The 26,068-nt window shown below is 36.7% G+C and overlaps 1 protein-coding gene across 2 annotated transcripts in view; it reads right to left on the reverse strand.

Annotated features, from left to right (window-relative positions):
* Positions 1 to 10,231: 10,231 nt before the first annotated feature.
* The window catches only part of KIAA1958 (KIAA1958 ortholog), a 138,753-nt gene continuing 122,916 nt past the window's right edge, over positions 10,232 to 26,068 (reverse strand). For both annotated transcript variants that reach the window (XM_063082285.1, XM_063082286.1), the window contains one exon: positions 10,232 to 12,066. In XM_063082285.1, coding sequence (XP_062938355.1) covers positions 11,260 to 12,066 — 807 coding nt within the window. In that variant the 3' untranslated portion in view covers positions 10,232 to 11,259. The remainder of the gene's footprint in view (positions 12,067 to 26,068) is intronic.

A 26,068-nucleotide genomic window follows, 5' to 3' on the forward strand; every position in this document is an offset into this window, starting at 1 on the left:
TTCATGTCTGTCCCTGGTGTCTTACCAGCAAAAATGGTCATGAAAATGCTCCTAAGCACAGGAAGGAATGAAATGGGGAAACCAAAAGGAAGAGAAGGAAAAGGAAATGTATAGAGGAAGGAAGACGGGGTCACATACCTGCTGAAATAAGCCCAAACACATTGGTCATGAGAGACTCCCTCAGGCACTGGGAGGAAATGTTGTGACACATAATGAGAGTGGGCATGCTTGAGGCACCCAGAGACCCCAGATATATCTATCCTAGACTCTACTCTTGTTGGTGTTCACCAGGAGTTTCTCTCGTTCTTTCTAGTAGTAACTTCTGGAGGCCAGGAGAAGGCCATTTGCTATCTTGGGCCCTGAGACTTCTGGCTCAGTTTGCCAGTCTTCACAGTACTTTGGTACGACTGGACCCCATTTCAATCTGTCCGTCATAACTGAACTCTCTGAGGGCTACTAGAATCAACCGCAAGGTTTCCACAGATCTACTTTCTGCATTAAAGGGAGGAAACAGAATGTGTCCCTCGGCTCCACCATGTGATAAGTACAAATGAGGACATGTTAAGAGCAGTAACTCAAACTTCAGTGGCTCTTGTCACCACTGCTACCTCCCAGTGTGCTCACCCGAAAATCTACCTTGGGTCTTCTCACCTCCCCTCACCTCCCTCCTTTCAGCCTCAAGATTCTGTGATCCATGAGACTGGTGAGGAGGGCTGTGCAATCTCTAGTACAGGAGCTTTTTGAAATCCTTCCTTATGGAAAATTTTAAACATAGACAAGAGAACAGAGAAGAGTATAATAAACTCTAACGTACCTATTGCTTTGCTTTACCAGTGCTGCTCAAGGCCAATTTGTATATTATCTATGCCTCCATCTACTCTACCCCTCTGGATTATTTTGAAGCAAATCCTTAAATATTTTAGAATAGATTTCAAAAAGACAACTCTCTTAAAAAATGTAGCTAGTGCAGGAGTTTTTAAACCTGGGTTTCTGTATGTAATATGTTGCATGCATCTATGCATTTTCTTGAAAAAATGGCCCAGAGCTTTCATAATGTTTTTAAACTGGTCCAAGAGTCTAAAGTTTAAAAATTATTGCTGTAAGTAGAACAATGAGAGGAGAATCAATTTGCCTGAGGGTCAATAAATTCTGAACGAAACATCTCCCTATTACAATTACACTGCATCAGAAATATTGTTCAGAAACTTATTACTTAAAAATGATTCTAGCTGTTGTCTATACAGAGCAGTAAATTTCTACTTTAAAAGTTTTGAGGGGCCGAGCCCGTGGCGTACTCGGTAGAGTGAGGTGCTGGGAGCGCGGCGACACTCCCGCCGCAGGTTCGGATCCTATATAGGACTGACCGGTGCACTCACTGGCTGAGTGCCGGTCATGAAAACGACAAAAAAAAAAAAAAAAAAAAAAGTTTTGAGGATTAGATTGGCTGGTTAGCTCAGTTGGTTAGAGCACAGCCTTGTAACACCAAGGTCAAGGGTTCAGATCCCTATACCAGCCAGCCACAAAAAAATAATAAATAAATTAATAAAGTGTTGAGGATTAAGTGTAGTCTCCAAAAGCCATAAATAATAATTTAAAGAGCAGAAAAACATTAATCACAGGCATGTACACAATGATCAATACACGATCACCATGAGAGCTTTTCAAATGGGGCCTCAGTGAGGCAAATCCAACTCAGGACCAGAGGCAGAATCAGTCAGAACAACTATTTCACCCAGAGCACTGGCTCAGAAGCATAGAATATGGGCATGGAACTGCTCAAAATGTCCCGACATCACAAAATACAAAGAAAAACATTACTTCCAGGAATGTGATATTCGAATAATATTCAGAAACTATACATACTGCTAATTAAGTTAAAATAACTAAGTAATTTTAAGAAAACAGACAATATACATCAATTTTTTTTATTTTTCAAAAATCTGGGTTAAACAGTCAAGCTGCATATACATAAACAAAACCAAACAACAATAACAACACCTTTTAAAAAAAACCCAGAACCTTGCAAATTGTACAGACTTAACTAGACTACCGACTAGAGGGCTGGAGTAGATGAACAAGAAAATCTTTTCCAACTCTGCTGGTCTATGACAGAAAAAAGATGTGCCACCCACCTTCCCACTCATGTGCTCCCACAGGCACATGCAGCTGTGCACATCACTGGGGAAAGAAAGAAAAAGTTGGAAATGGCATGATGAAATCGCTCGTTATGACCATTTCCTACATCATTGAGAATGACGTTTCCAGTGTTAAGAAATTACAGTTATCTTCCTCTACATTTAAAAAAAAAAATCACATCCAGAACAGTGAAAACATTAGCAGAACAGTGAAAACATTAGGACACAGTTTTGTTGCTATTATTTGGAAAATACAGCCACATCAAAAATATTGAATTTTTAAATAAAAGCATTGCATTTCTTATCTAAGTAGTCTAATTGAACAGACTTCTGTCAGTCACAGCAAAAGAGGACTCTAGGAAAGGTTATACTTGTAATCTACCCAGAAGAGATTCTCTCCAGCTCTCCGAAGAGATTTTGCTGTTTCAGAATGAAAAACTAAGCATATGCAAAACAATCCATTAACTATTCTATTACTAAATTTAAAGTAAACATGCCTGTATCATTGAAAATTTAGTTTAGAGTTTAAATTGGCAAGACCACTTGGGGCACAGATAAAGCTTTTTGTATTGCTAGGAAGGAACTGAGCATTGAGGCTAATGATACTCTACATTCCTGTGTGTTTTCAAGTCTTTCTGCTGCAAGCAAATGAAAAAACAAAACAACCCAACTTTAGTTCTAACACTGACACTGTATACTACGGAAGTAATTAATTTTTGTTGTTTCTACTAATTTTATTCTCTTAATATCTGAATTTAAACAGAGTTCCACAAAACTTCAAGCATAGCTAAGCAAAGCACCCCACTGCCCCAGGCCAGTTTCCTGCTGTTGAACTTGAATTTTTCTTGCATTTGTATCCTAAAACAAGTTTCATTTTTCCTGATCCCTTTTAAAACACAGACATAATACCGTATTCTGTAGTTTTCTAGTTTTGTACCTGTTGTTAGTTCTGAGTTTGAGGAGAGTGGAGTCAACACGCTCTAGTCTAGGCGATGACACCCCAGAACAAAGGTGGGAACCTCTGGCATCTTCTCACTTGGAAGCAATGTTTTAAATGGTGCTCAGGACAAATATGCACACTCAATTATGTTTCAATAAAAAGAAAAAAGAAAAAAAGAGGGAAAAAATGGTACTGGGGAAAACTGAGAGCAATTTATATTTTATTTGTCAAAAAATTATTTGAATTTTCTATTTATAGTATAATTATCATGCATTATTTCAGTAATAAAAATGAAGAAACATGATGCTGTGGTATGGCGATTATTTTTAGGTACATCTTGTATTAATTTAGCCAGTTCATTTGAGGACTTTAGGGACTTTTAGATATGTAGCTTCTAGCTATATTATCTATTTACAAGCATACATACCCTTCTAGTGGATAATGACCTGATGTTTAATATACCAGAGTCCCTTGGAATTGTGACATTAAACAAAAATTATTTTATTTAAACCACATTTTGTAGGTTGCTGTACAACTTATCTTTATAATAGTACATAGCTGGTATATTTCCTGGATACTTGTCATAACTAAAAATATTCTATGAGGGTACTTCAACAAGTTCATGGAAAGATTAGTACTATCTTTCAATTTTATTTTTCCATGAACTTTTTGAAGTATGCTTGTATATCTTAACCTACAAAATGTGTTTAAAATCCCAGAGTCACAACTTTTCCCCTCAAAATTTCCTATTGTTTCCTGGCGTTTGGTGCTATAGAGTAGAAGTCTGAGGCCAGAATGCTCTTTTGTTTTCTTATGGGCAACTTACTTTTCTAACTGGATGCCTGCAGGATTTGTCCCTCTCTGTTCCTGGTAGTGTAACATTTTTGCCAGAAGGTGCTTAGTTGCTGGTCTCTTACACTTTTTTTTTTTCGGGGGTGGTGGTGGCTGGAATGCAGTGAGTCTTTTCAATACAGATTTTCATTCTGTTCAGGAAAGATTTCATTTTTATAGTCTGAAAATATTTTTTGTCAAGATAGTCTTTCCATCAGAAAAGCAAATGTCAGAAATGTTAGCTCCTGCTATGTCTTCCAAATCCATTCTTTCCCCAATTTATTTTCATTTGTTTCTTTTGAAAAAACATTAGAAAGAAAAATCTCAAATTTTTCCTTCCTTCACATTACTGATTTGAGTTTTTGAAGCATCAACATTGTTCTTTTCTGCTTCTAATGTGGATTTTAGTCTGCTATTGTGTTTTTAGCTTCCTTGAAATCCTTCTAATCTATTTTCTTTTCCATTTTATCCTATTGTCTTTTTCTCTTACCCCATTTCCATTTTAAGATAACTTACTATTGCTGCATAGAAGCAATTCTGGTCTTTCAATTATGACGAAGAATTCTAAAATTTTGGTTCCTGCAGTAGATCACTTTCATTTTTCTTTTGGGCACCCACTGGAAGAGAATATCACTTCCATTTTCAAGAGTGTTCTGGAAGCTGTTCATCTTCCTTGGTCCAGTCACATTTTTTTATATCCTTCACTTTGCTTTTTTCTCTATACTCATCCTTAAATGTGGTCCCTTCTCCCCAGACCCCGTCCACTTGAGTGTCAAATCCCAGGTCGATGGTAAGGTGATATGTATATTTCCAAGTCCAATTTCTAGTTTACCACTTTTCTATTGAAGTAGCATCCTTTTCTGTCCTATTCCTTGGTTTTCTGGATCTCTGAACCAGCATAATACATGAAAAATCATACTATTTACATCTTCTGCTACTCAGTTATTTATTGTTTCTGCCTTCACGTAAAGGGCTTTATTTTCAGAGTACACTCTGCATCTTACAGTCCCTCTCTGCTTTCTGCTCATGTTTTAGCTGAAGGATCTGGAGTCTTGGACTGAATGAAGGGGAGGTGGAGTGAAGAGAAGGAAGGGGGCGGGTGGGGAGATAGAGAAACTTTTCTGCTCACAGTGCAGCATGTGTTAAGAGGATCAGCCTGTTGTGTCTCTGGCTCTGGAGTTCTGACCCTGAGTAAGGAGACAGATATGGTTGGGAAAGATAAGTGCTAAATAGCTTTTAAAATTTTAACTTCACAGTCCTCTGTCTCATGAAGTAAAGCCAAAGATTGAGCTACAATCCAAATGGCTTTGCCCCAGGCCACCTCTCTACGCCTCATAAATTATGTCAACTCCTTCTAGATTCTAGAATTGAGATTTGGCCTTCCGTGGAGTCTTTATAAGTGTTTTTCTGGAAAGGTGGGAGAAGCTCATTAGGGGCTGCTGATAGCCAGATGTCATTTTGTCAGATGCAGTTCTATTAATTAATTTTTTAAAATCCACATCTTCCCAACTATGATACGGAAGAAAGAGTTCTGGACTAATTTGCTAGTCCTGAATCTACTACTTATTGTCTGGCTAGCCTTGGACGGACCCTTTAATATCTCTGGGTTTTAATTTCCTTATTGGTAAGATGAGAGAATTTGACTAGATGATCTCAGAGTTACCCATGACCTATTGTTTTTTAAGTCTCAAAAGAGAAAATAAGTATGTCCTGCTAAAAGAAAGAACAGAAACAAATGACTGAATAAATACCTATTTACTTACTTTGCTAGGTGAGTACTTCAGTCTAAAGATTATAAAAATCCTGACAACAAAATTAAAAAGCAAAGTAAAAAAACCTGAGCATGCAACAGTGACATAGATGAGGAAACTCCTTTACATTTTAAGCAATGATTCCAATGTCAAAACAGGTGCAGTTTATAAGCTATTTGACTTTTATTAGAATAAATTGCCATGATCACCTGCCTCTTAAGTTAGATAATATGTAATATAAATTGGAAAAAGACAGAAGGGTCTCAGTAGGCAGAAAATGTTATGCTCATTCATAGAAAACCATCAGGCTTTCTGGGAACTATTAAATTATACCAAGTGACTAATCAATTAATAAGAGAGTATGTAAGGTGTGACACTGTATTGCTCAAGAAATGGAATATTTCCCAAATAAACAGAAACTGTGTTTAACTTTTAAAAGTTAAATGGACCTCTATGGGCCTGAAGGAGGCAGTTTTGTCTAGTGGACTGAGCACTGGATTTGGAGCCAGAAGAACTGCGTTCAAACTGAAATTCTCCAACTTACTAGTTCGTGAGACTTCGTAAGTTAAATTAACCTCGTTGAGCCTTGGTTTCTCAATAAGTAAAATGAGAATAATTAGACGTACTTGCAGACCTGTTGTGAAAATTAAATGAGAATATGAGGCAGCTGCAAGGATGCACTAAACATAGTGTTAGTCAAATCAGACCCTTCTAGAAACTTTTATTTGAAGAAATCAGTAGATGTAACAACCATCACAGTTAAGTGCAAATTAATCAAATCAGTTATACTGACCACTAAGTATTTAGGAGCCCATTCTCATCTAAATGGGCAAGAGAGATCTATCTAATTGTTTTTAATAGTAATGAAACTAATATGCATCTACATATTATCCAGTGATTTTTTTTGGTCTTCTTTCCTGAAATGATTAACTTCCATATGAGCTGCATTAGATAAATAATAAAGAACTTTGAGTGTAACACTCTGATTGTGATCAACAACTAAACATGGGGAACTTCTCTGGATTTCATGAACTGTAAAGAACTAGACGTACTCAAAGTCATAATAATAATGCCCAAAGTTTGCCTGAAGGATGGGCAGCTCCCTCAAAGGAGTTTTGGGAAATTCTGTGATGTCAGAATACACACATCACATATAGGAATTTCCAGAGATGTTAGTTTAATTAACATCCCCCATGGCCTAGCTCTTCTCTCAAAAAGGGAGCGTAGCTGTAGGTCACCACCAGTCCCCCTACCACCGCTTACATTTTAATTAAGGTGATTCATTTATATGGGAAAAAGACAACAAAGATCTTTACCTTAGAACACTGCCTAAACAATTGAATATTTTTCTTTTAACACAGAGCACTAAAAATTCACCCCCAAAGCAGAAGCATTTAAAGATATATACAGACTTGAAACTTGTAATGTATTCTATTCAGAGCTGTCTGTTAACAGCTAAATATGTATGGGCCTTAATTTAGACTAAATTGGGGCTTGGGTAGACAAACTGAGGTAACCTTTCTTTGAGGTCTTCATTGTTTGCATTAATTGATGCCAAAAGGTAACTGGTTACTAGCTCAAAATTTTTTAGCAATCCACACCTCATAAAAGCAACAAAGTGATGCCTGTTTGATAAAGATAATATTTAAACATTCTGTTTAGTCTAATTAAGTAGTAACAGTGTGGCCAGTGTTAGCCTAAACTAGGAAAAATCATCAACATTCTGCTGCCTACAGATAGCAAAATAATTTTAGAAGTTGTGGAACCCGAAAATTCAAGAAAACTCTTATTCCTAAAGAAAGCATCCCGGTATAGTGAGAAGCACTACATTAGGAGATTAACTATCTGACCTTGAGGAATTAGGAACTTTGTATCCTACTTTTGCCACTTCTTAACTATATGGCCTTGAGGTATTGCAGAAGTGTAACATTGTTCGCCCTGGAGATGATCCATTCATTGATCTCACTGTATAGCTCAGGAATGTAACACCAGCATTTGCCCAAGCCAGTACTGAAGTAGCTCCCAGTCTAGCATGCTTTTCACTGCAGCAAGATGCTTCAGTTTCTACATGAGTTTTCTTTGTCCAGATTCTCCTAATGACTATGTCTATCAGAGAGTGGTATATAGTGCTTGATGCTTCTAATAAGGTTGAATTAAAATAAAGATCAAAGTAACAGAATTTCACATTTCTTCAAACAGTCAGCAGATTAATACAGCATAAAATCCAAGGAAAGCCAGAAAATGCCACATGGCCAAGGACACCATTTCTTTCACAGCTTTGATTAGGTACTTCCATACTCCTCTTTGCAAACACACTAAACTGTGGAAAAACTTTTTAATAAAGCCTCTTAAGACTTCTCTGTTCTTCCTTCACATGTTTTTGCTTACATCTGAGGTATCAGGGCTTGGTTGTTTTGGAGGTAGAATTCATGGGTGTAAATGCATTTAACTTGACAATTATCTGGTCTGGTTTCCTTTTCAAGTTTAACAGTTTAAGAGAGAGTGAACCTCCATAATGGAAGAAATAAGTGATATAATGCAGATTAGTTGAATAACACTAATTATTACCAAAAGTTATAATTAAAATAGCTAACATTTGCTGTATGCTTGTGATGTGTCTAGTCCTGCAATAAACTCTATACTTAATTGAATCATACTCTTCAAGTTGATGCCCTATTATCTCTTCCAGAATAAATTGCCAACAGGGAAGCCTGCTAGATTTTGAGGAGGCAGTACCAAAAAAGCAGGGCTCCCTTTAGAGCAGACACAGAAGGTGCTGCTGGCAAGAGCTCACCCAAAGGACACCACGGGTCTTCTCCAAACACCTACAGCACCACTATTCCCGACACAGAGCCCAGAGGCAACCGTGCCTAGGTGAACTGGCAAATTCTTGATAGTCAATCCCACTTTGAAGCACAAAAAACCCAAAAGTAAGTGGAAAAAATGCTCTTAACCTCCCTCTCTTCCTTTAAGATTCTCCTTTCTCCGGCCTTAGGCCAAGAGCAGAAAATCATGGAGTCCCCAGTGAGTATGACATAGAGCTGACTGGAAAGACAGAACAATTGCCTTAGCTGAACACCCACTGAGAACGAGTTACTCTGGCCCCCTGAAGATCCTCTGAGGACGGCCAAGGCTGCACATGGATAGGTGCTTTGCCATTTTAGCAGGTTTACCAGGCTTTACCACATATAAACTTAAAAATGTGTGTGTATGTGTGTGTATGCATGCATACACATATATACACAAGTACATAATAGAAAAAACACCCTAGTACAATGGGTGAGACATGGTGACACTTGATGAATGTGTTTTTCTTCTCATTCCCTTTCCCCAAGGAAGCATGTTATGGACGGCATTTAGGATGCTAAGATACAGTTCTTTCATTCCATCAGATAATACTGAAGATTTCCCTCCTGACATTTTATTATAATCAGTCACTTCAGAACTCTGGGGATTTATAGCACATCAAATAGGTAATAGGCAACAAATCCGAGGCAGAGAAGGTTATTCAGCTGATGAAAAGCCACTACCAAGATTACAACTTCTGGATCAGTTATTGCTACTTTTGGAAATGTTAAAGTCTGAAAAGATCCCAGTGATTCCTAATGGCAATTTCTTCTCAAATCTATTTAAAATAAAAATGGAGGTCTTATTTAATTAAGCTGCAGGCTCTGCCCAATAGTTCACATACATTTTATTTCAGTTTTAGTACAGAACTGACAAGAAAAATGGCCATCTGCTTTCTAAAACAAAATATCCTTTGGATGTTAGCAAACCAAAGGAAACTGGACCTAATGTTTTGTGTCTATTTCTTTTTAATCAAAACCCCCAAATCACTACAGGAAACCACAACAGAACAATATGCAATATCAAGTCATAACACTAATTATTAAATATTACCTGTTATTTATATATAGATGGAGATATGGCAAAATTAAGCTCTACTCGGGAAAGATCAACTAGTAAACAAAATTATAAATGTGCAGTAACTAAAAGGGGAACAACGTTAAACCTTAAGGCAGCATTGGTTGATTCTTCTCTGGTAAAGGAAGTATTACATATTTCAATGACCAGTGGATGATTTTAAAAAACAAAATAAATATTAAGATATCTTGAAAAAGAAATAGGACTGATTTTAAAATTCCTACAAATGAATTTGTATTGGAATTTTAATTTAGGATTTAGAAAGCACACACAGGAACATAGTGGTATAAAGTTACAGCAGTTTTTCCTCAAATACAAAATAAAGATCCCTAGAAATTATTATTATTAATTAGCACTCTTTGGGCTCCTTTTTCACTGATTGTTGCATTCAGAGTAGTTTTTAGAAAATTCTGCTGATGTTTAAATAACATGGGGTCAGTTAACCTGAGTGAAACAGTTTCAAACTGCATTAAAAACCTATCATCATGCTGTGATTTTACAATGACGTCCTTAATGCTGGGTTTGCTTACCTGGTAGGTTGCTTAAATCATTGTGTCCCCAAGCATTGGTGCCAACCTAAAATGATGATATCTACTGTGGCTGAAAAAGTCATACTTTGACAAAAATATTTCAAAGCTCTTTAATAAACACATTTTGGGATTTGTTTTCTTTGCAGCTTGTTTTGTTGGATTTTCCTGGCTAAGCCTAAAAATTACCTTTAGTTGTTTCACAGATCCAGTGCTTTATGCTGACAGAACAACTGTATGACACAGAGAACAGATTAAAAACTCCAAAAATTGTTCAAATAAAAAGAGCTGTCACATGGTGCTGAGAAATAAAACGTAGGCACTTCTGCTTCAAGAGGTTTCACATTTTGATCACAGTTGGCTTTCCCAAGCCATTTTCTTTCACTAGTGGAAATGCCCTCATGATACAAAGCCATCTAGTTCACTGGAAACTTTGTTCTCACAAACACCCTTTTGGTGCGTTAATCTTTTCTCATAAAATTGTCCCCATTGACTACAGAGACTGAGTTCCTTTCACTGCTGAGAGCAGTCAGTGCAGCCCCTGCCTTCCTATCAGATGACTGAGTACAGTTCCAGGATCTTCCCTCAAACGAAGCTGCTTGCTCTGCAGAACCAAGTTATCCATCAACAAAAGGTGTCCAGTGCATTTTTTCTCCTGCAAATAGTTAACATGTCTGCCTCTCTCTTTCTAATTCCTTATTATGAATGGAATTCAACAAAGTGTATAGTCTTCATAACATTCTAAAGCTACTGGGCTACCGGGATTTTTTTAATGACTACTTAAAGTTTCCTTTTTTGTTTTTTTCTTTTTGAGAAAACCTGTGCTAAAAAGGCACTCGATAAAATGAATTTCCTCACTCTTGTCTGTAGCAATTATACATTGTGTTAGATTCTATCATTTAACAAAGGTGATACACATTTGGATAAAACAATCCAAATTACTCAGATTCATCTACTTTCATTTAAAAAACAAACTGCGAGTCAGGAATAGCAGGCCATGCTGATGGAGAGCAGCCTGACCCTGAAGTCACGCACGGTCGGCCCCTGCTTCCTCAGAGCTGTGGGTTGCTTCCAGAGCTGGCTGTGGCTGCCTGAGCAGCTCTCACCTATGAGGGCGAGCAGGGCAGTGAGTGGCCTCGACCCAGTAGGGCTCATTGGCAGCAACTGTGGGAGCCAAGCCTCCTGGAGACCTGAGTAAATGAGACGAAAGTAAAGTTCTCACAGTTTTCCAGCTTGACCTTCTTGGCTAAGTTTGGGACAATTCCTCGAAGAGACCGTAGTCCCATCCTCTGCTCCTCGTACCACACACTGCCCATGTCTGTGGCCTCCTTTCTGGCAGTAAGATAGAAAGGAGACTTGGCTTCCATTTGGGTGGGAGGCCGGTGGATGTACATGTACTTGTACAGAAGGCAGTAAGGGCACTGTTTGTGTCCCCTGGAATGCTCATGGTAGATTTTCCCATGACACACTCTAGTGGAACTGCTCCGATTCTCCCGCTTGACACTGTCTGTCCGGGCAAAGTAGGGCTGGTTTTGTGGGTCTTTGAGCAGCTCAATATCACCATACATCAGATCTGCGTGCTCCTGCAGCGTCCGCATATTCAGGTATTGGCTGTTGTACTTGACCACAGTGGACAGCAGAGTGATAGGGCTGTCATCCCCTAGACACCCGGCCTGCCACATCTCCTCCTCATCAGAAAGGGAAAAGTAGACGATATTGCGAGAACGGGCACCTGACATCCCTGCCTTGCTCAGCACCCACAGCTTCTCCTTGAGTTTCTTGGTGGAAGAACTGAAGGTGCTGCTCGTGATGGAAAAGCCCACACCTGCATTCTTCAGGATGCGATCCAGGCCTCGGCGAATGGCATGGAGCGAGGTGGCCAGGAAGTCTGAACCATCACTCTTCTTAACGGTGACATAAAAGTTCTCGAGCAGCTCGTTCAACTTCACTGCAGGGATCTCAAATGAGACAAACACTGAGGTTACACATTTGTGGACACCTTAATAGCCAGACCCCTCCTTCCTTCTCCTAATCCTCACCAGAGACTGTACTGTGGACAAGACATTTTGCAGCCTCTAGAGGGTTGATCCCTTAGCATGAAACAGTAGAAAGAACAGTGAATTCAAGCTGGAAGATCTAAGTTCCATATTTGGCTCCAACTAATTAATCTCTTTAAACCTCATTGTTTCTATCTGCAAAACAGAAATAACAATTCCTTCTCAAGGGAATACTGTAATACTTAAAAAGTGGACTATGAAAGGGTTTGTAGATAGTAATGAACACATACTCCTCACACACACGTGCACACACATATACACATGTCTGTCTGCAAATACAGATATATAAATATAAATTATTATTATTATTGGCCTTCTGTAACTTTCACTATTCCTCTCTGGAAAGCTCTTTGTTCTTTTTTGCTTGCAAATCATTTGCTTCCCTCCACTTCAATAAAATTCAACCATCTTCTCTGAAGGATTCCTGAACTAAACTTAAACTCTGAATCACTCCAGCATTGATCCCTTGATCCTGCTGTTACTAACCATGGTGCTGTAGGGAAAGACCACTGGCTTAATCGCTGGCTTAATGATCCACGGGGTTTCAATACCAATATTTGTTAAAATGATATGAAAACCTTAATGACTGTACTGACAGAGATAGCTCCTTATTTGGGTATGGTAGGAAGAGAAGGAAACCTGGCTAGTAAGAGAGCTTTATTTTCAGGATGGAGCTGTAAAGAGCAAACTAGACTTTGCTCATAGTCTATTCAGGTTGAATACACATTCTAGGACAAAAAAATCTCAATAAATTTTTTTTACTTAGAAACTGTACAGGTAACATTCATTGTTTTGGGGGGGTTGAGGGGGAACTGGCCAGTATGGGGATCCAAACCCTTGACCTTGCAGTTATAAGCCTGCACTCTAACCAACTGAGTTAACCAGCCAGCTCTAACATTGATTCTTCTAATAGCCCTTGAGTCAAACAGCAGATAAAAGTTGAATTATAGATTTAAAACTAACCAAACTGAAAACATTACTTATCAAATTGTATGTGATATTGCTAAATATATTCCAATAACATCAGTCTTAAATGACTTAGAAAACTTCATTGAGAATAAGCAAACTGATTATGCAACTCAAAAAGCTAGAAAATGTAAACCAAATTCAAAAATAGTAGAGTAAATCAATAAAAATATAAATTAATGAAATAGAAAAGATACAGATTGGGATAGATAAAAAATGAAAATATGTAATTTTTGAAAAGACCTATGAAGTTGACAAACTTCTAGCAGGTCTGACAGAAAGGCAGAGAGAGAAAAAGGAGGAAAGGAAGTATACATTTAAAAAATATTAGGGAGATAGTTCAGTTGGTTAGAACACCGCCTTGTAACACCAAGGTCAAAGGTTCAGATCCCTGCATTATATTGGCCAGCCACCAAAAACAAACAATATTAGGAATAAGGAAGACTATAACTGCAGAAAATGAAAAGAGTAAAAAATATGAAAGAATATCATATCCACATACTTTATGCATATTAATTTGAAAATCTAGATAAACCAAACAATTTTCTAGCAAAATATGAATTACCAAAGCTAGTTCAATAAGGGGTAAAAGATCTGAACAACCCCACACAAGAGAAGAGTGAAATCATTGTCAAAGATGTATTCTGTTCCTGAGTCAGTTCAGCTTTATGGAGTCAGTTCAGCTTTTCTGTTGTATTTAAACAGTTTCAGGCATAGAAAAAAAAGGTTCTTCATTTTTTTCTAACCCAAATCTGACTGATATGTTACACCAAAAAACAAAGTATATAAATATAAATGTAAGTTACATTTCCCTAAGTAATATGCAGGCAATTTTCATTCTGCACATTACAATGTTAAATGTATCCACATTAGTACCATGCAAAGCAAGGTCATGGCTCTGATACGCAGTTCCAGTTAACATGCTACCTCATAAAACAAGGACTGCCTATATTATCAAATCAAATGTAGGACTGCAGTAAAGCAATACTACATCAAAACAAGTGGGGATTATTGCAGAGTGTAAGGATAATTCAATCTTAATAAATATTTTAATATAATTGACATTCATACATTAAGGAGAAAAGTAATATGAACTTGATAGATACTGAAAAATTATTTTTTAAAATGTGATATCTATTTCAAATTTTTAAAAATTCAAATTAAGTGCAGATTAGAAGAAAAGAATCCTTTTACTATGATGAAGAGTATTTTAGAGACAAGAACTATAAAAATTATACCCACAATGAAAACGTTAGAATCTTTCTTATAAAGTCAGTAACACAATGAGCATGCTGAATATCATAGTTATTATATAACATTGTTCTAGAAGTTCTAGCAACTAGGTAAGACAAAAAAAAATATTCTACATACATATACACACACGTATGTATGTGTATATACAGGAAAGGAAAGGAAAAAGACAAAATATAATTGTTTTCTGATAAACTGATTGTTGGTCTAAGAAACTCAGAGATTAAGCTGAAAAACTATCAGAAATAGGAGGTTAGATGTGTACAAAATATAAGAACACCTTTTTAGTATACCAGCAATAACTAGTAAAAATAATTTCCCAATAACCATTTCATTCAAACTCAGCTGGCTTTGGGTTTTTATGTTATCATTTGCAACTTCCTACTTATAGGTGTTAACCTTTGTATTAGTTGGGACTCCTTTGGTTGCAAGAGATAGACCAAAGTTGAATAAACCTAGGCAAAGAGGGATATCAGAAATAGTGGCCTCCAAGGGCATCAGGACTCATTCTATCTCTCACCTCTGCTTCTCTGTGCAAACTGGCTTTCTTCCTGTAGCTGCAAACACAGCCACTTTGTACTCCCCAAGATTTACATCTTAAAGCTTCAAGTACTGGCAAGAGATCAACTCTCATTTTCTGGAGGAAAAATGAAGGATTCTGATTGAACCATTTCTGATCCAAACAGCTTGCCAAAAGGTGATCCATAGTATTAATGGCTTATTCAATAAACATGTGGATTGTAGGAGAGAAATGGTTCCTAAATAAGGGGCACAGAGCAGGAAATCTTATTTTATACCTTAGTGCTTTAAACAAAAAACAAAAAACAAACCTCTGACAGCTTCTTGTTGCCCTTAGGCTAAATTGTACGCAAGTCTTCCCAATCTGCTTTTACCCTGTGGTATACTGTTTGCAATGACAGCTACAAGAATCCCCTTCTGTGTCCACACACCCCTTGGCAATGTGACTTTGCTGCTCATCTCAAAAGAGATGGAATCTATTTTCCCACCCCTTGAATATGGGCTGACCATGTGAGTTATTTTGACTAACAGGATAGGCAGAAGTACAATGTGAATTCCAAGCCAAGGCCTCAAGGAGTTCTGCTTTCATCTTATAGCTTCCTACTGGTCTTAGCACACCATGTTGCCATGTGAGGAAGTCCGGTTAGATGATGGGAATATGTGGACTGGCTGTCTCCATAGAATATCCAGATGACTGCACCTGCATGAGTACCCAGAGTAAAACCAGCAGAGGAAGCATTCAGCTGAGCTCAACCCAAAATGCTAACCCATCAAATCATGAGCAAATAAAATGACTGTTGCTTTAAGCCATTACATTTTGAGTGGTTTGTCATGCAGCAATAGATAATGTACAAACCCTACTTCTCTAGCCTGATCTATTCTCTTTGTACTCTATGGTTTCTGCCTCATGGAACTTTTGCTAGTCCCAGAAACCATGAGGCCCTTTCATGCTTCTAAGTCTTTGCACATGCTACTTCCTCTGCCTAGAATGCTTTTCTTCTAATCTTCTCTATTTGAAAAATCTCTGTTCATTCTTCCAGAGCTAGCTCAAATTTTCCTTTTTTATATGAAAGCTTCTTCAGCTTTCCTAAGCAAAGTTACTCTCTCACATGGGATCCCACAGCACTTAATTCAAATTTTTATTAAGGACCTTTCTATGTTGTATAGCCTCTTATATATATGTCCATGTCTGAAAGTGAACTGAAAGCTCCCTAAAGGCAAGAATACATCTCATTCATGTCTGGGTCTTCAATACATACTAAAAAGCCTGAACTGATAACCCAATAAACTGATAAATGTGGATTAAATCAATGAATTAACTTTGGTGTCAGGAGAACCAAGCTCTCTTAGGATACAGAATATTTTTCTTGATTTCCACAGGATACCACAAGTTTCAAAGGAAAATCGCAGAAAAAGCAATTCCTAGAGAAATGTCAAGTCACAAAATTTATGTTGTTTGCACACAGAAACAGTTCATTCTGGTCAATGATGGCTGCCTCCTCAGTTTTCTCAGACTCAGTTTTGGTTGGTGATTAATTCCTCCAGTTTACCAAGGTCTTCAATCTGTTATAAAGACACTGCAAGAAGCCATTTTCTTTCATCAGCCACTCTGAATTGATTCACCTCGTCAAGATTCACCATGGATTATAAATTTGGCTTCCTCTACATAAAAGTGACCAAAGAGAAGCAAGAGCTTGGTAATGGGGCTGATGACCCTGATGGGAAATAATAAATAAGAATAACAGACTTATTTGGCAAATTCCAAAGCTCTGGAATTACAAATTAATCGTTGACATTGAAAGAGACAGGTTGTAAGAAAAGTGAAACCAAGAGTCACGTTTTGGGGAATGCCTCAAGCTCTCTTTGTGGTAGTTCTGTCCAGGAGGACAAAGAAAGTGGAGAACATGCTTATGAACTACATGTAATCTTACAGGAAAACATGAATCTTAAGTAACCAATTCTGACAACAAATATGAATGTATTTTTGCACTTACCAAATTTTACTTTATTCAGAAGGATATGTATTGAACTTCAAGATGCTCCATTTTCTCATGAGTGAGTCTAAGAAACACATGAGGGTACTTCAAAAAGCTCATGGAAAGAATTATATTATCCTTCGGTTATATTTTTCCACGAACTTATTGAGGTACCCCCATGTAAGTCAACGAGATAGCAACCTTGAGGGAGATGAATCAGTGAGGAGTAGGTCACACTTCTGATGACAACTGGCAGGAAAAAAATATTATGTGGATCACACAGTGATCACAGAGTGAGACCAGCAGTGTACACTACGCCTACTGGGATTTTGAAGTCTGATTTGTCACCTTCTTTCTCCCTTGAAGAAGCAACTAAATTTGAAGCTCACCAGCTGCCAAACCATGATCAGAGCTGTACCTATCTTTAAAGACACACCTAGACTAAAAATATCTTGCATTAAAGCCAAGAGAGTGATGTTTAAGAGTTGGGCACTTGAAGCCACAATTGTTTCTTTTCACTAAATATAGGCTAATTCTTTAAGATACTGGCCTTTTTCTTAAGAAATATTTAATGTGAGCGGCCCCTGTGAGTGGATTACAGAGTATTGACATATATCTTTTTCTTCACCCATTATTCCTCTAGACAACACAGGCACCAACTAAGAAATATTAGTACCTGGAAGTGGGGATAAGGCACACTCTACTGGACAGTTGAGAAATTTTCACCACCTGGGATGTAGATGTTATCTAAGTTGTGAAGGGTGTGGAGAAATGAAACTCTTTTCGTGGATTCCTGTATGGAAATGGACAGGTTCCCAGCAACAGACAACTACCTTCATAGTAATTTCAGAGAGTCTGAAAGACAAGATCCTCTGACCTAAAAAAAAGGTTAAGGCTAGTGGGGATGGAGAAATGGTGGTGGGAGTCTGTGAGAATAGGAAAAATTTTAAATTATTATGAATAATTATTAATCATTATTTTAATTGTTATTAAAAGGTTACCTTTATTGATTTATTTGGGTTTTTAAAATTTTTGTAAAATATACATAACATAAAATTTACCGTTTTAACCATTTTTAAGTGTACAGTTCAGTGGCATTAATTGCATTCACAGTGTTGTGTAACTGTCACCACTATACATTTCCAGAACTTTTTCATTATTCCAAACAGAAACTCTGTACCCACTAAACGATAACTTCTCATTTCCTCTTCACCTTAGGCACTGGTAACCCTACTTTCTGTCTCTATGAATTTGCTTATTCTAGATGCCTCACATAAGTGGAATCATACAGATCATTCTTTTTTTTTTTCTGGAGGCTAGCCCCTTGGCATTATTAGCATGTTGCTCTCCCAAGTGAACCACCAGCCAGCCTCCAGATTATTCTTTTGTGTCTGACTTATTCACTTAACATAACATTTTCCAGGTTCATCCATGTGGTAAAATGTATTGTACTTCATTCCTTTTTATTGCTGAATAATATTCCATTGTACAGATATGCTACATTTTGTTTATCCATTCATCTTTGGATGAACACATAGGTTATTTTCACATTTTGGCTATTGTGAATAATGCTGTAATAAATATCTGTATACAAGTTTTTGTATGGACATACATTTTAATCCTCTTTATATGCCTAGGAGTGGAATTGTTTGGTGATATAGTAACTCCATGTTTAACTTTTAGGGAACTGCCAGGCTGTTTCCAAAGCAGCTGTAACATTTTACATTTCCATTTGAAGTGTATGAGAGTTCCAACTTCTTTACATCCTTACTAACACTTGTAATTATGATTTTTTTTCTAGCCATCCTTTTGGGTGGGAAGTAGAATCTTATGTGATTTTGATTTGCATTTCCCTGATGTGTAATGAGATTGAGCATCTTTTCATGTGCTTGAGATTGAGCATCTTTTCATGTGCTTATTGACCCTGTGTTTATCTTCTTTGGAGAAATGTCTTTTCAGATCATTTGCCCATTTTAAAAATGGGTTATTTGTCTTTTTGCTGTTGAGTTGTCATAGTTCTTTATATATTTGAGAAACAAGTCATTTATGAGATACACAATTTGTAAATATATTCTTCCACTCAGTGGGTTGTCTCCTTTTTTTTTTTTTTGATGGTGTAGTGCCTACATTTAGATCTTTGATCCATTTTTAGTTAATAAATTATTATTAATAATACATTAATAATTACACTTAATTATTATTAAGAACAAAATAGTTTATTTTTTACTGATTTATTTGGGTTATTTATGTGGTTTGAGGTTGGGGTCTGACTTCAGTCTTTTTCATTGGATATCCAGTTATTTCAGCACCATTTGTTAAACTATTCTTTCTCCATTTAAACCTTGTTAAAATCAATTGGGCATAAATGTGAGGGTTTATTTCTCTATTCTCAATTCTATTCCATTGATCTATATGTATGGTGCCAGTAGGACAGTCTTGATTTCTACAGCTTTGTAGTAAGCTTTGAAATCAGAAAGTTTGAGTTATCCAACTTTGATCTTCTTTCTCAAGATTGTTTTGGCTATTCTGGGTCACTTATATTTCCATGTGAACTTTACAATCAGTGTCCTATTTCTGCAAAAATGGTAGCTGGGACTTTGATACGGACTGCACTGAATCTGTAGATAATTTGAGAGATTATTGCCATTTTAACAATATTAAGTCTTCCAATCCATGAACACAGGTTGCCTTCCCATTTAAGTTTTTAGTTTCTTTCAATATTGTTTTGTAGTTTGCAGTGTATAATCGGGAACTGCTTTGGCTAAATTTATTGCTAAATTTTTTATTCTTTATCTTTTGGCAGCTGGCCAGTAAGTGGATCTGAACCTGTGACCTTGGGGTTATAAGGCTGTGCTCTAATCAACTGAGCTAAACGGCTAGCCCCGATATTTTATTATTTTGATGCTACTGTAAATAAAATTTTCTTAATTTCATTTTTGGTTTGCTGTTTGTTACTCTATAAAAATACAACTGATTTCTGTATATTGATCTTGTATTCTGCAACCTTATGAACTCATTTATTAGTTCTAATTGTTGTCTAGTGGTTTCTTTAGGATTTCCTACAAATATGATCATGCCATTTGCAAAAAAGAGATAGTTTACTTCTTTTCCATTCTGGAAGCCTATTATTTCATTTTATTGCCTAATTGCCCTCTCTTGAACCTCCAGCACAATGTTGAATAGAAATGGAAGAGCATCCTTGTCTTATTCCTGAACTTATGGGGAAAGCATACAGTCTTTTACCACTAAATATGATGTTAGCTGTAGGTTTTTCATAGATACCCCTTATCAGCCTGAGGAAGGTATCATAGTTTGTTGAGTTTTTTTATCATGAAGGGGTGATGAATTTTCTCAAATGCTTTTTCTGTGCCTATTGAGATGATTACATGGATTTATCCTTTTGTCCTTTATCCTATTGATATGGCGTATTACATTAATGGATTTTCAGATGCTAAACCAACCTTACATTCCTAGGATAAAGCCCACTTGATCATGTTGTATAATCCTTTTTATATGTACTGAATTCAACTTGCTAGTATTTTATTGAGGATTTTTTTTGTGTGTATTCATAATAGGTATTGATCTGTAGTTTTCTTGGAATGTCTGTATCTAGTTTTGATATCAGGATAATACTGGCCTCACAGAATGACTTGGGAAGTGTTCCCTGCTCTTCTCTTTCTTTGGAAGACTTCGTGAAAGACACGTATCCGCCATGGAAGATATCTGGGTGTGAGCTTTTCTTTGTGGGTAGTTTTTGTTGCTGTTGTTACAAATTCATTCTCTTTACTTATTTGTTACAATTCTATCATATTTCCTATTTCTTTTGGAGTCAGTTTTGGTAGTTTGTGTCTTTCTAGGAAGTTGCCCATTTTATCTAAATTACCTAATTTGTTGGCATACAATTGTTCACTGTAAGTAGTCCCTTAAAATCCTTTTTATTTGCATAAAGTTGGTAGTATTATCCCTCTTTTATTCCTGGTTTTAGTAATTTAAGTCTTCTCTATTCTCTAAATCTTAGCCCCTCTTCTTAACTGCCATAATCTTGCTATTTATGCTATAGTCTGGATAGTTTCTTCAGATCTTTCTTATAATTTACTAATTATTTTTTCACGTGAGTCTAAACCTGCTTTTTAGCTCAATATATTTTTTGTTTCAACAGTATAGTTTTTATTTCTTGAAGTTCTTTTTTTTTCATATTCATTGTTTTTTAGATCTTTCTTCGTTTATAATATAAGCATTTAAAGCTAAAATTTTTTCTGTAAGCAGTTTTCGTTGCATCCCACAAATTCTGATAAGTTGTGATTTAATTTTCACTCAGTTCAAAAATATTTTATAACTTTCTTTGTGATTTCTTGGTCTGCGGGTTATTTAGTAATATGTTAGCTTTCTAGTTAGCTATCTATAATCAACTTATAATTCAATTCTGCTGTGGACAGAGAACATACTCTATATGACTTCAGTTCTCTCAAATTAATTGAGAATTGTTTTATGACCCAGCCTATGGTCTACCTTGGTGAATATCCCAGGTGTATTTGAAGGAATATGTACTTGGCAGTTGTTGGTTGGAGAGCTATATAAATGTCAAATAAGTTAAGTTCGGATAATAGTATTGTTTACATCCTTTTCTCTACTGATTTTCTGTGTACTTGTTCTAGAAATTACCAAGGGAAAAGTATTGAAATCTCCAACTAAAATTGTTGATTTGCTACTTTTCCTTTAAATTTTATCATTTTTTTGCTTCATGTACTTTTATGTTTTGTTTTTATTTTTTCTTCTTAAACATGACTGGTAAGGGGATATTTCCTTTTTTTTTTCTTTTTTTTAAAATTTTATTTTGTCGATATACATTGTGGCTGATTATTGCTCTCCATCACCAAAACCTCCATCACTTCTCCCTCCCCCCCTCCCCCCCAACAATGTCCTTTCTGTTTGCTTGTCGTATCAACTTCAAGTAATTGTGGTTGTTATATCTTCTTCCCCCCCCCGTTGTGTGTGTGTGTGTGTGTGTGTGTGTGTGTGTGTGTGTGAATTTATATATTAATTTTTAGCTCACACCAATAAGTGAGAACATGTGGTATTTCTCTTTCTGTGCCTGACTTGTTTCACTTAATATAATTCTCTCAAGGTCCATCCATGTTGTTGCAAATGGCAGTATTTCATTTGTTTTTATAGCTGAGTAGTATTCCATTGTGTAGATGTACCACATTTTCCGTATCCACTCATCTGATGATGGACATTTGGGCTGGTTCCAACTCTTGGCTATTGTAAAGAGTGCTGCGATGAACATTGGGGAACAGGTATACCTTCGACTTGATGATTTCCATTCCTCTGGGTATATTACCAACAGTGGGATAGCTGGGTTGTATGGTAGGTCTATCTGCAATTGTTTGAGGAACCTCCATACCATTTTCCATAGAGGCTGCACCATTTTGCAGTCCCACCAACAATGGATGAGAGTTCCTTTTTCTCCGCAACCTTGCCAGCATTTATCATTCAGAGTCTTTTGGATTTTAGCCATCCTAACTGGGGTTAGATGGTATCTCAGTGTGGTTTTGATTTGCATTTCCCGGATGCTGAGTGATGTTGAGCATTTTTTCATATGTCTGTTGGCCATTTGTGTATCTTCCTTAGAGAAATGCCTACTTAGCTCTTTTGCCCATTTTTTAATTGGGTTGCTTGTTTTCTTCTTGTAAAGTTGTTTGAGTTCCTTATATATTCTGGATATTAATCCTTTGTCAGATGTATATTTTTTTTTTTTTTTTTTTTTTTTTTTTAATTTTATTTTGTCCATATACATTGTAGCTGATTATTGCTTCCCATCACCAAAACCTCCCTCCCTTCTCCCTCCCCCCCTCCCCCCCGACAATGTCCTTTCTGTTTGCTTGTTGTATCAACTTCAAATAATTGTGGTTGTTATATCTTCTTCCCCCCCCCCGGTTTGTGTGTGTGTGTGTATGTGTGTGTGTGAATTTATATATTAATTTTTAGCTCCCTCCAATAAGTGAGAACATGTGGTATTTCTCTTTCTGTGCCTGACTTGTTTCACTTAATATAATTCTCTCAAGGTCCATCCATGTTGTTGCAAATGGCAGTATTTCATTCGTTTTTATAGCTGAGTAGTATTCCATTGTGTAGATGTACCACATTTTCCGTATCCACTCATCTGATGATGGGCATTTGGGCTGGTTCCAACTCTTGGCTATTGTAAAGAGTGCTGCAATGAACATTGGGGAACAGGTATACCTTCGACTTGATGATTTCCATTCCTCTGGGTATATTCCCAACAGTGGGATGGCTGGGTCGTATGGTAGATCTATTTGCAATTGTTTAAGGAACCTCCATACCATTTTCCATAGAGGCTGCACCATTTTGCAGTCCCACCAACAATGTATGAGAGTTCCTTTTTCTCCGCAGCCTCGCCAGCATTTATCGTTCACAGTCTTTTGGATTTTAGCCATCCTAACTGGGGTTAGATGGTATCTCAATGTGGTTTTGATTTGCATTTCCCGGATGCTGAGTGATGTTGAGCATTTTTTCATATGTCTGTTGGCCATTTGTATATCTTCCTTAGAGAAATGCCTACTTAGCTCTTTTGCCCATTTTTTAATTGGGTTGCTTGTTTTCTTCTTGTAAAGTTGTTTGAGTTCCTTATATATTCTGGATATTAATCCTTTGTCAGATGTATATTTTGCAAATATTTTCTCCCACTCTGTTGGTTGTCTTTTAACTCTGTTAATTGTTTCTTTTGCTGTGCAGAAGCTTTTTAGTTTGATATAATCCCATTTGTTTATTTTTCCTTTGGTTGCCTGTGCTTTTTGGGTTGTATTCATGAAGTCTGTGTCCAGTCCTATTTCCTGAAGTGTTTCTCCTATGTTTTCTTTAAGAAGTTTTATTGTTTCAGGGTGTATATTTAAATCCTTAATCCATTTTGAGTTAATTTTAGTATACGGTGAGAGGTATGGATCTAGTTTCATTCTCCTGCATATGGATATCCAGTTATCCCAGCACCATTTGCTGAAGAGGCAGTCCCTTCCCCAGTGAATAGGCTTGGTGCCTTTGTCAAAGAACAGATGGCAGTAAGTGTGTGGGTTGATTTCTGGATTCTCTATTCTATTCCATTGGTCAGTGTGTCTGTTTTTATGCCAGTACCATACTGTTTTGGTTATTATAGCTTTGTAGTATAGCTTAAAGTCAGGTAGTGTTATGCCTCCAGCTTTATTTTTTTTGCTCAGCATTGCTTTGGCTATGCGTGGTCTTTTATTGTTCCATATAAATGACTGGATAGTTTTTTCCATTTCTGAGAAAAATGTCTTTGGAATTTTGATGGGGATTGCATTGAATTTGTATATCACTTTGGGTAGTATGGACATTTTCACTATGTTGATTCTTCCAATCCAAGAGCATGGGATATCTTTCCATCTTCTTGTATCCTCTCTAATTTCTCTCAGCAGTGGTTTGTAGTTCTCATTATAGAGATTTTTCACCTCCTTGGTTAACTCAATTCCTAAGTATTTTATTTTTTTGGTGGCTATTGTAAATGGGCAGGCTTTCCTGATTTCTCTTTCTGCATGTTCACTATTGGAGAAAAGAAATGCTACTGATTTTTGTGTGTTGATTTTGTATCCTGCTACTGTGCTGAAATCATTTATCAATTCCAGCAGTTTTTTGTAGAGGTTTTAGGCTGTTCAATATATAGGATCATGTCATCTGCAAACAGGGACAGTTTGACTTCATCTTTTCCAATCTGGATGCCCTTTATTTCCTTCTCTTCTCTGATTGCTCTGGCTAGTACTTCCAACACTATGTTGAATAGGAGTGGTGAGAGTGGGCATCCTTGTCTAGTTCCTGTTCTTAAAGGAAAAGCTTTCAGCTTTTCCCCATTCAGGATGATATTGGCAGTGGGTTTATCATATATGGCTTTAATTATGTTGAGATACTTTCCCTCTAAACCTAACTTATAGAGGGTCTTTGTCATGAATGAGTGCTGAATTTTATCAAATGCTTTTTCAGCATCTATAGAGATATGGTCCTTGTGTTTGACTTTATTTATATGGTGTATCACATTTATTGATTTGTGTATGTTGAACCACCCTTGCATCCCTGGGATGAATCCCACTTGATCGTGGTGAATAATTTTTCGTATGTGTTGCTGTATTCTGTTTGCTAGTATTTTAGTGAGGATTTTTGCATCTGTATTCATCAAGGATATTGGCCTGTAGTTTTCTTTTTTGGTTATATCTTTACCTGGTTTTGGTATCAGGATGATGTTTGCTTCATAGAATGAGTTTGGGAGATTTGCGTCCGTTTCAATCTTTTGGAATAGTTTGTAAAGAATCGGTGTCAATTCCTCTTTGAATGTTTGGTAAAATTCTGCTGTGAATCCATCTGGTCCTGGGCTTTTCTTTGTTGGGAGCCTTCTGATAACAGCTTCAATCTCCTTTATTGTTATTGGTCTGTTCAAATTTTCTCTGTCTTCATGGTTCAGTCTTGGGAGCTTGTGTGTGTCCTGAAATTTATCCATTTCCTCCAGATTTTCAAATTTATTGGCGTATAGTTGTTTATAGTAGTCTCGAATGATTCCTTGTATTTCAGATGAATCAGTTGTAATATCGCCTTTTTCATTTCTAATTTTTGTTATTTGAGTCTTCTCTCTTCTTTTTTTTGTTAGCCATGCTAATGGTTTGTCAATTTTATTTATCTTTTCAAAAAACCAACTTTTTGATTCGTTGATCTTTTGAATTGTTTTTTGGGTTTCAATTTCATTCAGTTCTGCTCTGATCTTAATGATTTCTTTCCGTCTGCTAACTTTAGGTTTGAATTGTTCTTGTTTTTCTAGTTCTTTAAGGTGAAGTGTTAGGTTGTTCCCTTGCCATCTTTCCATTCTTCTGAGGTGAGCATTTAATGCAATAAATTTCCCCCTTAATACTGCTTTTGCAGTATCCCACAGGTTTTGGTATGATGTATCATTATTTTCATTAGTTTCAATAAATTTTTTGATTTCCTGCTTGATTTCTTCTTGGACCCATATGTCATTAAGTAGAATGCTGTTTAATTTCCTTGTGTTTGTATAGTTTCCAGAGTTTTGTTTGTTATTAATTTCTAGTTTTAATCCGTTGTGGTCTGAGAAAATACATGGGATAATTCCAATTTTTTTGAATTTACTGAGACTTGATTTGTGACCTAATATGTGA

The sequence above is a fragment of the Cynocephalus volans genome, chromosome 17 (genome assembly GCF_027409185.1).
Source record: "Cynocephalus volans isolate mCynVol1 chromosome 17, mCynVol1.pri, whole genome shotgun sequence".
Taxonomy (NCBI): Eukaryota; Metazoa; Chordata; class Mammalia; order Dermoptera; family Cynocephalidae; genus Cynocephalus; species Cynocephalus volans.